The 15,657-nt window shown below is 44.1% G+C and overlaps 1 protein-coding gene and 1 long non-coding RNA gene across 7 annotated transcripts in view; one reads left to right on the forward strand and one right to left on the reverse strand.

The window, feature by feature from the left end:
* The window catches only part of REV3L (REV3 like, DNA directed polymerase zeta catalytic subunit), a 112,405-nt gene extending 102,143 nt beyond the window's left edge, over positions 1 to 10,262 (reverse strand). Inside the window, exon 1 of one of the 3 annotated variants that reach the window (XR_010358598.1) lies at positions 9,797 to 10,262. Coding sequence is in view for 2 of the 3 variants with exons in the window: in XM_064412942.1 (XP_064269012.1) it covers positions 9,797 to 9,935 (139 nt within the window). In the remaining variant the exon portion in view is untranslated. The remainder of the gene's footprint in view (positions 1 to 9,796) is intronic. The other 2 variants (XM_064412942.1, XM_064412941.1) reach the window with 2 other exon arrangements.
* Positions 10,263 to 10,863: 601 nt separating this feature from the next.
* Positions 10,864 to 15,657, forward strand: part of LOC135296518 (uncharacterized) — a 32,008-nt gene continuing 27,214 nt past the window's right edge. For all 4 annotated transcript variants that reach the window (XR_010358600.1, XR_010358601.1, XR_010358603.1 and 1 more), the window contains exon 1: positions 10,864 to 14,222. This is a non-coding gene — a long non-coding RNA (uncharacterized LOC135296518). The remainder of the gene's footprint in view (positions 14,223 to 15,657) is intronic.

A 15,657-nucleotide genomic window follows, 5' to 3' on the forward strand; every position in this document is an offset into this window, starting at 1 on the left:
CCCAGACATTGAACACGTGCACCTCAGCAAAGTCTGCAGATGATAAAATCTGGAGGAGTACCTTACACACCAGAGGGTCCTGCTGATGTTCCTAACAGGCTGAAGTAACTGGCAGAACTTCATGGAGCCCCACGAGGAGAAATGAAAAGTCTCAACCTGGGGAGGGGCTGGAGGCAGACTGTCTGCAAAGCAGCTCTGATGGAAAGGACCCAGGGTCCTGAATGTAAACAAGCTGACACAAAGAAGGCCAAGAGTGTCCTCAGCAGCATTAGGAAGAATAACACCAGCAGGTGGAGGGGCATGATGCTTCTCCTCTACTCAGCACTGGCGACATGCATCCTGGAGTGCTAGCTTCAGGTTTGGTTTTCCAGCACTAGAAGTGGACATACTGGAGTCAGGCCATAAAGGTAATTAAGGGCTGGGAACATTGGACAAACAAGAGAAGGCTGAGTAAGTCAGGATTTTGTAGCCTCAGGAAGAGGAGGTGGGAAGATCTTACTGATGCGTATCAAGACTGGACAGGAAGCACTAAAGAAAAGTGAGTGACTTCTCAGTGGCACCCAGTGACTGGACAAGAGGCAATGAGTACAAACTGAAACACAAGAAACTTTTAAAAAAGTCTGGTGGTTTTCTTTGGTTGGTTGGTTTGGTGTGTTGTGAGTGTGGTCAAACACTGTAAGTCGCTTAGACAGATTGTGGCATTTTCATCCTTGGAGCTGGTCTAGAGAGTCCTGATTTGCACATGGTGCTTGGACTAACTAGACAATCTCTAGAGATGTCCCTTCCGACATGAACATTAACCTGAGAGTGAAAACACACTTCTACTGTAAGAAATAGATAAACAGGTAGCCCCCAGTAAAGATGGCAAAGTGTCAGTTCCACAAAGCTAATTCAAACAGCTCAAACCTTAAAATATTTGATACCACAGATTCATCTTACCTCAGTGTAAGAATCTGCCTGTAATCTCTTCTGATTTCCTACAGACAGCAAAATATGTTTCACTGTTTACAAATGTGAATGCCACATATCCATTTGCTTAATGGTCAATGGACAAAGACATACAAAAACATAATGATTCATCAAGTATTTAATAACACTTTAGCTAGCTTAAATATGTAACTTTTCAAAAGAAAATACAGAAGTTTCTGTATCAAGAACTCCAGAAAATAGCCTCTTCATCTGGTAATAAGCATTAATAGGGGTGGTAGAAATAAAAATTTGTTCGTTATTGATCTGAAGGCAGTACCTGCCAACATGAGGGCTGAATCAGTTTTCCAATTCCCACCACCTAAAAAGATCTCTGCTATGCAGAAACCCACCTAGATAGTTTCAAACACAAAATGAAAGACTCATTATATATCTCATTATACAAAACTCGGAAAACTTCTATTGTAAACCTCCCCTGAGGTGTAATGTCAGGTATTATGGATTAGGTGCAACATTCCAGAGTCCTTTCAATATTCATACTGAGTACCGCGTGTTGATATTGCACCTAAAATAGGACATACAGCTTTTCTGTAGTAAACACTGGTTTAGTCAGCAAACAGCACAGAGGCACAACCTGAATATCAATAAGCAGGGCTGCTCCTACTTTTTCTCTAATTTTTAGGAAAAAAACCAGGTCACTAAAGGACAAACAGCTTAGCAATGGTCTCTGTACTGAATATTCTTTCTTTTCTTCCTCTTTCCAAATCTTAATCAGTTTTCACCAACACCACCAAAACCTTCCAGTAACTTTCACAGCTGTAGGGCAATCAGCTCAAAGACAGCCAGCTACCTGGCAACCTTCCCACACCGTCTGAATGCAACTGTGCTTGCCTGGACACACAAACAGGCTGCACAGAGCACCTGGATACTCACTACTGACCAGAGTAATCTCTGTAATCACAGAACGTTTGAAGTTAGAAGGGACCTCTGGAGGTCACCTGGACCAGATTCCCTGCCCAAGCAGGACCACCTAGAGCTGGCTGCCCAGGACCACATCCCAAGAACTTTTAAGTGCCTCCAAGGATGATGACTCCCCAACCTGAAACCAGTGAAGGCATGCACATATACACAAAAGTAACATAACATGAACTCATAAACATGCAGTCAACATGACAGACTGCAAATATATGAGTTGGGGAAGAAGTTATCCGAAATGGCTGTCTGCATACTGATCACAGGAAGGCTGCAACATACAGACATCAAATGGTTCCTTAATAAGCCATATGGCTCAGCCCAGCCAGCAAGTGTGAAGTTTTATTTAAATGCCCTGCCAAAAACCACATAAACTTCTGCATACCTTATAACTCCCCTGTAATAAAAAGCAGCTCTTGAAAGAAAAGAGCCTTAACAAACATGCATGAATAAAGCCTATGCAAGAAGTGATGTTTCAGACAGTCCCTGTATCTGGTACAAACTTGACTGGTATTTGTTTAGGTTCTTGTATATTTTAGGCTCTATTCTCAGTCTCAACTATATCACTGGCAGAAAAATACTGCCTGTTTGCAAGCTCACATACTTGATTATATATCTTTAAAAAACTTTAAAAATTTTTACACAATTGTAACAAACAGGGGCAAACATCCAGGAAAAGGAAAAGAATAAAGTCCATTGGTTGTCACCTCAACATCCAGTGATGTCAGGCCAGGAGGATGAGATACTGGCTTTGCAACAGCTGGAGATAACAGCCTCTTTAAGGTGTAATTAAAGAAGAAAAAACTTTTCAACTGCCAATTGTCCTGAGATTTTGAGGAGCGCGTCTTCTGTGACAAGAGACCGAATCTTCAGTGACACTGTCCAATTATTATCAAAAATTTCAGCTGCTTTGCTTGTGAGACAGAACATGGACTATAAATCTTTCAGTGTGAGTGTTCATACTGCCTCCTTCCAAATGGTTATATGTTCACCATCATGCTTCTCAGAGGTCCGCTGCACACAGAGGTCAATCAAGTCAACCAAGGGTAAAGGACAAAACCAAGGTAATGACAAGAGTTAGTAGAAGAGGGTATTATTAAATGATCAATACTGGAATTCTGAATATGAGAGACTGAGAAGAAATTGATAGCAGGGTATTATCACACCTGCTTCCTTCTTTCAGAGATTTATCTTGTCTACTCAGACTGCAAAAATTACTAAGCAGGAGCTGTTTCTCACTGAGTGTTTACACATCATCTCATCCTGCCAACCTCAGTTGTGATACGCATGTGCTTCTCTGGTAAAATTAAGAGAGACAACTATTTTCAGACTAGTGTGCTATTTTGAGGAGGTTCATTTTACACACTGAAAAAGAATACATTCCAACCAGCAGCCGAAAAGCACCCTTAAAAGTATATAACAGAACGGCAAATTATAGCTGAGATAGATAAGCTCCTGGCCTACTTCCAGGGAGACTAATCATACAAACCAATCCCAGATTCAATATAGATGCAACTACTTTGTGGGACACTTTGAAGTCTACAGCTGATGGAGTTTTAAGGATGTAGGGTCAGTTATGTACATATTTTTTCCACTGAATTACAACAGCACAAAAATATTCAGTGACTTGACCAAGAGGTACTCTACAATAGGAAGCACAATATTGTTTAGGAACCCAGTATCTGGATTCTATTTAGAACATGAATTCTGTCACAGTATTTAAAAGTTTATTTAAGAAACAGAATTTTAGCAATTTGTATATAGACAAGTATGAAATTGGTTACTTAAGTTCCATGCTAGCGAAGCAGAATCTCAGTTTATTCAGGCAGCCTCTCTTGCTCAAACAACCCTGCAGACAATCTGTACAAAGTATGTAACAAATGCCTCTTTAAAAAAGAACAACTAAAAAACCAACAACTAAAAAAAATCCAGGTTCTTAAAAAAACCCAACCAAACACAACAACCCCACCAAACCCCCATCCCCATCAAAACCCAACAATTTAGAAAACACATCCTTTTAAATACATGAGGCAATTTTTCAAACAGTTCTTCAGAAGTATGAGAAGCCTGTCAGTGTAAGATGCAGAAATGCTAAGCTGGAAGTGAAACTACGATGTATAACACAAAAATCTTTTAGGCCACACTGTAGCCCACAGAATAACCCTTTATCAAGAGTTGTATGCTGCCATGTTTTGGGAAAGAGTGTGAAAAGGTAAAGCAAAGGCACAAGCCTCACCACAATGGCTATATCCTCTTTTGCTTCTTCTCACTGTGAAGCCACAGAAGAAAGTGGAAGTGTTAGCAAGAAGTAGTACCTCCTTCTGGGAAATGGAATATGGGAAGTAGCAGCAACTGGAACAATGCTTATCTATGAACACCGACTAAGGAAACTACAGGGAATGACCACTGTGGGGACCAGTGTCTGAAATAGTAGTGAAAATGGTAGTGAAAAGTGAGCTGAGCATAGAAAGCAGCAAGATCCTGCAATGAGTTCAGTCCTTTTCAAATGAGCAATAACAGAGTACAGAAAGACGTAGCCACTGGATGGGATCAGATATACAGCCTAGCCAGGTCAGTGAAGGGGGAAAGGGGAGGGGGAAGAACAGAAGAAAGAAGATAAGCAGGCCCCTTCACTGAGTCATACCAGAGCTACTGCTGCTGGAAGGGAGCCAGATTTTAGCTGGAGCTTTTGCCTTGACTTTTCTTCCCCCCTTGCAGAAAACTAAGAAGTGAAAGCACCAAACTTAGATGTCTACCTGAAATATATTAAGATTTTGCTGACTGTAAGCCCCTACTCTATATTACATTTAGCCTCAGAAAAACTTGTAATCAAAAGCATGCAAAAGTAACTTAAAAACATCCTTTTTTTTTTTTCTTGACTGGGTTTTTATGCTGCCCTGAATAAGATTCTTTCTTGGATCAGTGATTTCATAACGTAAAATTCAAAACAAGACAAATACATAAAGTGGCAGTTGAGGACAGCAGTTGTATTACTCCTCAAATTACACATTACTTTTTCCTACGTAAATTCCTAACCTGCCTTCTCCAAAGGCCCTCCTGTCAACTGAACACACATTTCTCAGCCTAACACCCTTCAAAAGCAATTTAAAAATGTGCACCTATTTTTGTAAAATTTATCACATATCAACCTCAAATCACACACCAAAATTATTTTTTTGCTAATATTTCAACTATCTGTTTGACAATACTCATTATCACACACCAACAGGTATCTCCCATGTGGTTTATGAGTAGTATCCTCAGCTACTTGTGTTCGTTTTGTTATGTGAAGTGATAATTTAGCAACCTCAGCTTGCTTATTAATGTCTCTCCTAAAATGACACCCAGTTCATCTAGTCTCCCTAATTTTTTTATGAATGGATTTACAGCTTGGTTCTTTCTGCAGCTGAATAAGCACCTGACAGAAACACTCAACTGAGCATTCATGTACATGTTCTGAAGTGGTCAGTGAAATCTTGAGGACAGACTCCAAGAGCCTGAAATAGCCAAGAGCTAGCAGGAAACAAAACAAAGCTTTAATACCCCCAAACACCACAAGAGACCTCATAGTAAAGAAATCTTTACAGTACTAGCTAAATGGAAGCAACATGAGATAGCAATCTTCTTCTGAGATCACCTAAATTTAATATAAATTTGGAATGAGGCTTAGGGTGACTTACAGTGCTTGATTTGTAAATGGAATTAAATTCCACATACTTTTTCAGAGGAATAAAAATAATACAGACACGGCATCCAATCACTAGTGGCATTCCATAGGGCTCCATCCTTAGCCCAGTTCTCTTCAACATCTTCATTAACAACTTGGATTCAAAGGAATACTAAGTAAGTTTGTGGCAACACTCGGGAGGAGCTGCTGACTTCCTCAAGGGCAGACAGGCCTTGACAAATTGGTGAGATGGGCAACCATCAGCCACATGAGGTTTAACAAGGTCAAGTGCTGGGTTCTGCACCAGGCATGGAGCAACCCTGGTTTTGTCTCTAGATCTGGAACAAGAGGCTGGAGAGCAGCACTGCAGGAAGGGACCTGGGAGTTCTGGACAACAGCAACTTGAACAAGAGTCATTAAGCTATTAGAGAGCATCCAAAGGAGGGTCACAGGGGTGGTGAAGGGTCCTGATGGGAAGCCACATGGGGAGCAGCAGAGGTCTGCTTGGTCTGTTCAGCCTGGACGAGATTGAGGGGAGACCTCATTGCAGTCTTACAACTTCTTACGAAGGAGTGCAGGTACAGATCTCTTCACTCTCATGACCACTGACAGGACTCAAGGAAATGGCATGAAGCTGCATCGAGGAAGGTTTAGGTTTGATATCAGGAAAAAGGTTTTCCTTGCATAGGAACATGCTCCCCAGGGAAGTAGTCATAGCACCAAGCCTGACAGAGTTCAGGACAAATTTGGACAACACTCTCAGGCACATGGTGTGACTCTTGGGAGTGTCCTGCAAAGGGCCAGGAGTTGGACTCTATGATCCTCATGGGTCTCTTCCAATTCTGCATATTCCACGATTCAATGACTAAGATCTATGGAATTACCTCTTCCCAAGCTAAACTATAAACATACATTACTTTTATGATTACAGATATGTCTTACCTTAAATATATCTGTTTTGAAGCTATAAATTCAGGTATTTATGTGGTTGCAAAAATCTTAACAAGATTCAGATTAGCAACAGGAATGACAATTCAAGAATTGACAATTCAACTAAGAGCAATACACTAACATAAAAATAAATTTTCATTATGATTTCACCCTAAATAACTGGCCTTGCAATTTTTCAATTTTTTTTTCTATTTTTACAAAAGTACTAGTTACCAGACTATACTGCCTGAGAATAGAATGTGACTTTGTTTCATACTTAAGCATTACCCAGTGAATTAAAACCTACTGTTTTTATGTAAAAGCAGCAATATTATGAGACTCCCTTAGAGATACAATACTGGTGTATCAGATAATATCTATGCTCTTGTACAATAAAGCAGGAATTCAACACTGCTTTCATTGTATTACCACCACGGCAGTGTTGCAGCATTTCTGAAATTATACTTTTGTCCACGTCACTATGTCAACAGACATGCCAGTCTGCTTAAACAGCTAAAATTGAATGAAATGGCTCAACCAGCTCACTTCACCTTTTGCTACTGTAATCAGAATTTTAGTCTTTATTTCACAAAATAACAGAATATAACAGGCAGATCTTTGGGTTTAAACAAAATTTTGATTCCTCATCTTTTAAGCTCTTGTTATGCAAAGATGTAGGACATCATGACAGAATTTGCATAACCTTACCAAATACAACAAGATTTCTTCCTCAAAAGAAAGTTGTCAAATGTTATTGTTGTTGTCAGCACAGTCCATTCTAGAAGCTGATCTTCCATTACTTTTAATTAGAAGTCTGGCTTTTTCCTCCCCCAGCCACAAGCCACTTTCATTTTATAGACTGTACCAGTAAACCTTTACAAATTAATTGTTGAGTACTGGCTTACATAAAAGCCTTCAGAGGTAACACTGCCAATCCCTGTCATTCACACACCTCCCTGAGTGCAGTATCTCCACAAGATGGGGCAGAAAGCACAGGTGGGTGCCTTCAGGACCACTGTCCTTAGCTGCTGGTGGACATAAGGTACAGCAGTGCCATACGTTTGGCTTTCTGAACATCTGCATAAGGCACTGCCACATACCAATCACAACCCCTTGACTCAGCAGGTGACATTCGGAGTCTGTTCTGACCCTGACTCCCAATTACCAGCACAGCTTGGGTACACAGCTATAAACACCAAGAGTGGTGCAAAGTTAATCATGCTGGAGGTGGAGCAGCCAATACATTCATAATAGGGTGCTGCCATGGAGGCAACAAGGCAACTGAGCACCTTTCCTGGAGGCCAGGCACACACATTAAACCAGTGAGAAAGGGTTACTCCCACCCAGACCAACTCGAGTGAAGAAAAATCACACTGCCTGTAAGCCAAACAATAAAGACATCCCATTGTCTTAGACAGTATGCTAGAAGTTGTTTTCACTATTTCTTTTTCCTCAAAGAAAATGTCGGTGTAGATGTAAGTGATTACACTTGGTTTTAAATTTCAGCTCCCAAGAAATAGCCTGAGAATCACTGACCGAGTACTTCTGACAATGACTGCTTAGGTGCAACGCCTTTGAAGAGACAGAATTACATTTGCCTGCTTTTCTAAAAAGGGAAAAAAAGCCCAAAACAATGCAGAGATGCAGTAAGAAGCTCATGAAGCTTAATAACAAACATTACTGAAGGTACAAAACATTAAAAAAAAAGTTCAAAAAGGAAATAAATAGGATGGACAAGTAACACTGCTTTTGCAGACTCTAGTGAATTGTTTTCTCTAACGAAGACAAATTAGAAACACTTCTATTATGCAAACTGACATTAAAGTTTATGGTTGGGGAAGCCAGGGATTTCCTACCCTATTCCTAATAGCTGGACAACTAAACTACTTCACTGTTTACTTTATGATGCCACATTCATGATATGGCATAGCCTAAACATTTTCTTAAAAGAAAATAAGCCTTAATGAGTTAACCACACGCATGCACAAAAATCCTGCTACCTGCCAACAACCTCAGGCTCTACATTTTTTAATCATGAAATAGTTACTCCTGCCATTACATAAATATTATTACATAATATCTCCTTTGTATGCAGAATTAGAGCTACAATAAAATAGGTCCCACTATTTCAATATTGTATCTATTAATCCCACTCATTCACCTAATAATTTGAGCTGTAGTTGCATCAGACCACAACAGCTTGAATATGTCACGTTCCTCTGTGCTTAAATAGAGAAGACAGTTAATTCTGGATTAAAAAAAAAAACAAAAAAAACGAACAAACAAACAAAAAAAACCCAAAAAACAAGACAGCAAAAAATACAGCAAAAATAGCTGCTCTACTACAATAACTGCCTGAAGGGAAAGACACCTCTGCTGTGCTCTTTTATTACACGCTTTTTGTCTTGCCTAAGATTTAATGTATGTGCATGAATAGATAATTTTCAACATGCCAGTCAATAAAATATGCAGAAATACCTTAATTCCCGAGGTCAGCATTACACAGCATAAGTGTAAAGACATGACAAGCAATGATGCTTACTATGTCGAGTATCTCAAAAGCCAGGGTTTTTTCCAATTTAATATTTAACATATGAGCAAACTACAATACATATTAAATTAATTTTCCTAAGTATTTAATCTGTTAGAAATTTTGTTCCGACAACGTATTTGTTTGTATTGGTCAGAAGCACATCTGAGACGTGGGACGGCTGTAAGCACCAGGCCACAGGGCCAAGAGGCAGCGAAGAAGCGGCATGTGACATTCGGGAGTCTCGGGGGGCAACATGTGGCCGGCGCTCAGGACGCCGCTCCTCTCTGCAGTGCAGCACCGCTGCCTCGGGCCGTGCGCGATCCGCGCCGCGAGCCCCCACTTCCCAAGTGCCGCACAAGTCCCACTTGCCCCGCGCTCAGCGCCGTCCCCCCGTCCCTCCCGCAGCAGGAGCGCCCGGGAAGGGCAGGAGAGCGGCGGCGGGCACCGGGAGCGAGGGCGGCACGGGCCGGCCCCGGTGTTGGCACAGCTGCGCCGCTCTCCCGGGGCAGCCCCGCACAAAGCCCCGGCGGCCCCGCAGCCCCCACCCGGGGCAGGTCCCCACTCCTGGCCGCTGCCCTGCCGTCCCCGCCGGCAGGTGAGAGCGCCGCAGCGGCGGCGCCGGGCGCGGAGGGGGGGGCGCGACCCAGCCACAAAGAGCGGGAGCGGGGTGGGCGGCGGCGGGGCCGGCGCCAGCGCGACCCGCGGCGCCGCAGCGGGGGCACGTCCCCGCCCGCCCGTCGGTGGCGGCGGCGGGGGTCGCGCCTTACCTGCAGGGGTGGCGCCGAAGACTCTCACCACGGGCACCCGTTTGGCCGGGGCCTCTCGGAAGCGGGACTGGCAGGGGTCCAGGCCGGGCAGCGGGCTGCCCATGTAGTAGTCGGCAGTCACGATCCGCACTGAGAACATGTTTGTTCGCCGCCGCCGAGGCACCAGCACGGCACCGAGCGAGCGAGCGAGCGCGGAGCGAGCGCGGAGCCCGCACGGCTCCCCCCGCCCGCCGCCGCCGCCGCAGCGAGCGCGCGCGCGAGCGCAGCACTCCCCGCGCCTGCCGCTCCTCGCCCGCCCGCGGGGGCGCGCGCAGCCCCGCACGCGCCTTGTCTGTGTCTCCGCTCCCCCCGCCTGGCGCCGCCGCTCTGGGCGCGTGCGCGGCGGCGCGCCCCCCCCGCGCGCTCCTACAGCCCGCGCGGCCGCGCGCCCCTCAGGGACAGCGCGGGCTCGTGCCCCGCGGACGCCCCGGCGGCGGCGACAGCGGCGCCCCGGCCCCGGGCTGCAGCTGCTGTTGCCATGATGATGTCGTCACGGATGCAACCATTGCGGGAACGGGGAGGGGGGTGGATGGGCCATGTGTTGGGGGGGAAAGGGGCTCAGGGAGCGGAGGAGGTGTCCGTCACTCCCCGATACACACACGCACTCCCCCCCCCCAACTTTCGCTTGGGCTCGGCAGGCTGGGCGCGGGCGCGCGTGGGAGCGGGGGGGAAATCTTTCTATCGCCTCCCCTGGTGGCGAGGGCGGAGGCAGGGAGGGAGAGAGGGACGGCCTCGGTGATTCGGCGATCGGCCGCGCGGGCTGGGGGTGAGGCTGCGGAATCCCGAGCCGCGGATGGGGCGGGAGAGGCAGCGCTGCCGGGACACGACGGGGTTAAGCTGGGTCGACCGCCATTTTGAATGGCGGCGAGGTGAGTCTCCCCACTCCGCAGGGGCCAGCCAAAAAAAAAAACCCAAACGCTAAGAAGATGGGTGCGAGGAAGGAGGTGGGGCGGGCGCGCTCCCGCCGGCGCCCGCGCGCCCTCGGTCTGTGACGGTGAGCGCGCGCGGCGCGGGAGAGGGGCGGGGCCGGCGCTGCGGAGGAACGGCGGCGATTGGCGGCGGGGCCGGGCGCGCGGAGGGGGCGGGGCCGGGCCGGGCGCGCTGCGGCGGAGCGGCGGGGGCGGGGTCGCGGCCCCGGGTCCCTGAGGGCGGCTCGGCCCCGCTTCCCCCCGCTCCTGCTGCCCCTGCTCCTCCTCCTCAGCCCTTTAGGAGAGCTTGCTTTGCGGTTTGCAGCGCTCTCCTGCAGGTTTTTATCGAAAGCCATAAAACAGGCTTGACTTTAGGCTGAGGCACTGAAAAAACCTCGAGTTTAGGTTTGAGGTTCCTGTTGCAGTCTCTTTGTCTGAGAGATCCGGGGGTGAAACCCCCAAAACACAGCAAATGCCCGAAGAGCTGGCGGTGTGGGAGACGAGGCCAAATGCTCTCCCACGCACTCGCAGCGATGCTGACACATGTGCGTGCAGGGCTGGGTGATACGAGACAAACGCACGGACCTATAAAACCTGACAAACGTCCAGTATGTACAACACATGTTTCGCATTTCGCTTACATGTGTTTCGGGTTTAGATTTGAACAAAAGACAGGTCAGGCAGTTGCTACCCTTCATTTTTTCATTGTAATGAACAGGAAGCTTGCCTGTCTGCTCAGGGGTAACTGATTTCCTACTCTTTCTTTGTAAGCTGTTTATTTTCTCTAGCTCACATCTGTTTTCCTCCTTAAACTCATTTTTATGTGAACAGAAAAAGAAAATCTAACTACCTAGTCATCAAGAAATCTTGTGTCACAGAAGTGGTTGAAATAGGGTTGAAATCCAAACGATTTTCATTGTATCTAAAGAATAACTGAACTACAACTTTAATTTTTGACAGTTGTTTACATTTGCAAAGCTAATATTTGGAAAACCTTTGGAACTGCAAAAAATACTCTTATGAATACTTAGATTTCACAAAGGCTAATAAATCACTAGGAGCTTACTGGTGGGGCTTGTTAACAAACAGGACCTCTGGCTATTGTTATTTGAATACATTTTGTACTGCTCCCTCACTAATCCATTTCTTTAATTTTCCATAGAACTTTGGTGTGGACAGTAACAGTTCTTGTGTTACTCCATTCCATGCTCTGTTTTCTTTCTGTTCACATGATCTGAACTTGCTGAGCATTGTGTCTTCCCACCACTGTGTATTTCACTGACGGTTTAATGCCTGTGAGCACTGGCAGATGTGGTCTGGTGCCTGCACCAGCTGAAGGTAGGTCAGCAGTCCTGCTCTGTGCTGGGGAGTACCAGTCCACTGCTGTGTTCTGTTGTCATCTGCACAGGCAGGAGAACATGATGTTGTATCTGCCCCTCAGCTGGGTTGGTGAACAAACCAAGACATTTGAGCCACTGGTGGATTCTGGTTTCTCCAGAATGAGTGTGGTGTGTGAGATGTAGCACAAGTTCATACCTGGGAGTCCTGCTGAAGAGAAACCAGTTGCCCACAGTAGAATAGTGTAGAAAGCAGAAATAACTAACTTCTTGGAAGCATAAAGCAGGATTTGCTAAAGCATGTAATGCAGAGTATTCTGTTTAAAATGACAACATTTTTAGTGTTGTTTATAAAATCAGGGAGAGCCATGCTTTGAAATCAGAAAGAACAATTGATACCTAACCTAGAGCCAGTGTCCTGTTCATATGAGGTATTAATTTGATTTCTGAAAATGTGGAATGTTACTCTCAGAAAAAAAAAAAAAAAGAAAGTGATTTTCCTTTTTGGTGTAAATAGTGTAATCCACGTGTACATTAAACCCGTGCAGACACTTTTGTGGAACTTGCATGCTTTCTGAGTGCTGCCTTTTCAGTTTCCAGTAGTTTCCTGCAGCTCACTTCTGCTTTCAGTTTTGTCTTGCAGTCGAGTCAGTAGGTTTGTCTGCAGGGTTGCACCTATGTAAGACTGAGTCAGCACTGTCACAGGAGGTCCCCTGCTCTCCTCCTCATGTCAGTGCGAGCATTTGAATAGCTGCACAAGAAACTTGACTTGGAAACTGAGCAGGTAAAAGCGATCCCACTAAGAAATATGGGTTAGTTTTAACCTCCATCAGGTCTTTGATCTGTTTCATTATGTAGGGGTGTGAAAGGCTGTGTTTGCACGGAGGAGGAGGCAGTGCAGGGACTGAGATTGAGCAGCAGGAAGAAAGAGAGCACTTCTTCCAGAAAGCTTGGCTTTTGGTAGTTTTAAGTTGCTGCAGTCTGAAAATCAGTTTAACCCTTTCAACAGATGACAGACACCAAGCCTGTTTCTGGATTTCCTACATTTCAATTTGTGTGTCAGTATTTGCTTTTAGGAGTTGTTTTATGTGTTGTTCACTCACATGTGTGTGCATGTATGATATATTGATTTTCTTGTAGTTTACACTTCATTACCTGAAAATGCTGCTGTCCTAGGGAGTCAGTAATTGTAAAAGGAAATATCCTGGTCAGACAGCACTACCTCTCATTTCCTCTGGTAACTCCAAATACTACATGTTCTCTCTCTTAAGGCTTCATGCCATTTTCTGTTATAAAGCAAGTCACCCCCTTTCTCTGTTCCTCCAGTTGCTAAGCAGCAGCTGTTCTCCCCATTAGCCAGCCAAGTATTTGCATGAAAATAATCACTCTTGAATATATAACTGGTCCTAATCATGCACAGCTAAACAGCTGTACAATCAAAATTTGAGTATTAATAGTATTACTTATCAGCATAACTGATTACTGTCTTTTAAGTCAGAATTTCTTCATGGAGTAAAAACAATAAAGGTTTGCCCTGTGTTTTTAAACAAAAGGCATGTCAGGTTTTTTTTTTTTCTGTTTAATGCTTACTGTGTAGCTACTTTAAAAAAACCTGGTCACAAAATGATATCTGCAGTTCACAAGAAATTATAAATGTAAATATAGCAGAAACAGAATCATCTAGTGACTATACATGATGGAAGCCAAGGGAAAATCCACATTTTGCTACTATTTATAGTAGCAGAGTGCAACAAAATTTGGTGATAAGAGTTTAGACTATGACACAAAGGTAGAATTTCCAGCAGTACATCTTAACTTCAAAACCCACTTAGTCAGCCATATTTGAGTTCCTATTGATTTCAAGGATGTTCAGTATTTCTGAGGTCTGTGATCTGGAATCTTGGAGTGCTCTCTCACTCAAGGGATTTATCCAAACTGTTATTTCAGAATGAGAGCTGAGTGTGGCTCATATTCTTGGGTGCTGTTTCTGCAGGTGACAAACTCAGTTTCTGCAGGGAGAAGGCCTGGACACATGGATAAAGAGTTATATGCAGCCCATCCAGTTGGTATCCCAACCTAGACAGTCAGACTGTCTGCATTACACAGGAAGGTTATTTCCCCCAGTGTGGCCTCACTGACTGAGTGAGTGAAGAAGATCTGAATCTTCACGCTGAAATACGTGGTGCTGTGCTGTATGGTTCTGGCCTGCCAAATGTCATGTGTGACAGTCCATAGTCTTGTTAGACTCTAAGGCTCCATACACACAGTGCAAGAAGTCCTCACATGAGGGTTCTGACCAGCCTTGCTTATACCCCAGGTAGTTAAGCCCACTAAAGCCAGAATTTTAAGCAATACCATGCATGTGCATCAGACCAGCTGAAAGACAATTACTCTCTGGATGTTATCAGATAAAAATCTAAAGACAGTATCTGAACAGCAAGGAATTGAGCAACCTGTGCATACCAAACTGCCTCAAAGTGGCTCTTAGACTGCTGAATTAATTTCTAGGGGTAACAGAAAGAAAGAATGCTTAAGATCCTAATTAATTAGATGTATTTATTTGTTTGTTTTAATTCTCAGTTACTAGCTACAGGCTAGGCAGTAGTCAGTGGCATTATGCCATCAGTGTCTTGTCACTAGAAACCTGATGGGAAAATGAAACTAGGTCTCAACTATGAAAATATTAGAAGTATCAAAAAGTCTTTTAGCAAAGACTCTTAATAAACCTGTCAGGGCAAGTACAGTGCCATGTGACTGGAAAGTCACAAATGTGCTTGAAGGAGAGCCCATGGGCATTGTATAGGACATAGGAAACAAATGATAATATAGGCTATGCAAAGGCATGGAAGTAAAAAAAAAAGAAATATATCTTTGGTGTAGTAACATTAGATTTTGTTGGGGTAAAGGTGTATTTTTAAAATAAAATAACTATTTGACAAAATTAAGTCTATTTCACAAAATCATCAAGGCTGAAAGAGACCTTCAAGATCAGCTAGTCCAACTGTCATCCAAGCACCACCGTAATCACATTTAATCTGAGCTTCATATAAAGATTCAGTATAGTGTCATATGAGAAAAGAAGGAAGATGCATAACGTAAGGAATTGCTGATGAGAAGTTCTAGGGATTGTTTTGAGAGAAGGACTATAAAATTGGAAGCTGGTGCAGGTGGAGTCTGCCCATTTAATGTCTTTAGTGCAGTCCTAGTTAGCATATAAATAAAAGTTGCTAATAACTTTAAATTTGAAGGAGAACAGCATATCAAATAAGATCTAGAACTTTGGAGTCAAGAAAGAAGAAAAATATTTAAGACAAAGAACACTCTCAATGTAGAATGATTAGACATAAACTAGAAATGAACTTTCCATGAAAGAAGGTTTCTATCCAATGGGTGAATGGATTTCTTCTCTCAGTGAAAGCAGCAGGGCAGAGCATTTCAGTAAATTTTAATATGGAGATTGACAAGATTATGGAAAAGGTTATATGATGTTTGCTGGTTATTATGCATGACTGCACTTGATTATCAGAATTCTAGAAGGACTGCATGTAGATCCCTGAACATTTCAATAATGGGTTCC

This window comes from Passer domesticus, chromosome 3 (genome assembly GCF_036417665.1).
Source record: "Passer domesticus isolate bPasDom1 chromosome 3, bPasDom1.hap1, whole genome shotgun sequence".
Taxonomy (NCBI): domain Eukaryota; kingdom Metazoa; phylum Chordata; class Aves; order Passeriformes; family Passeridae; genus Passer; species Passer domesticus.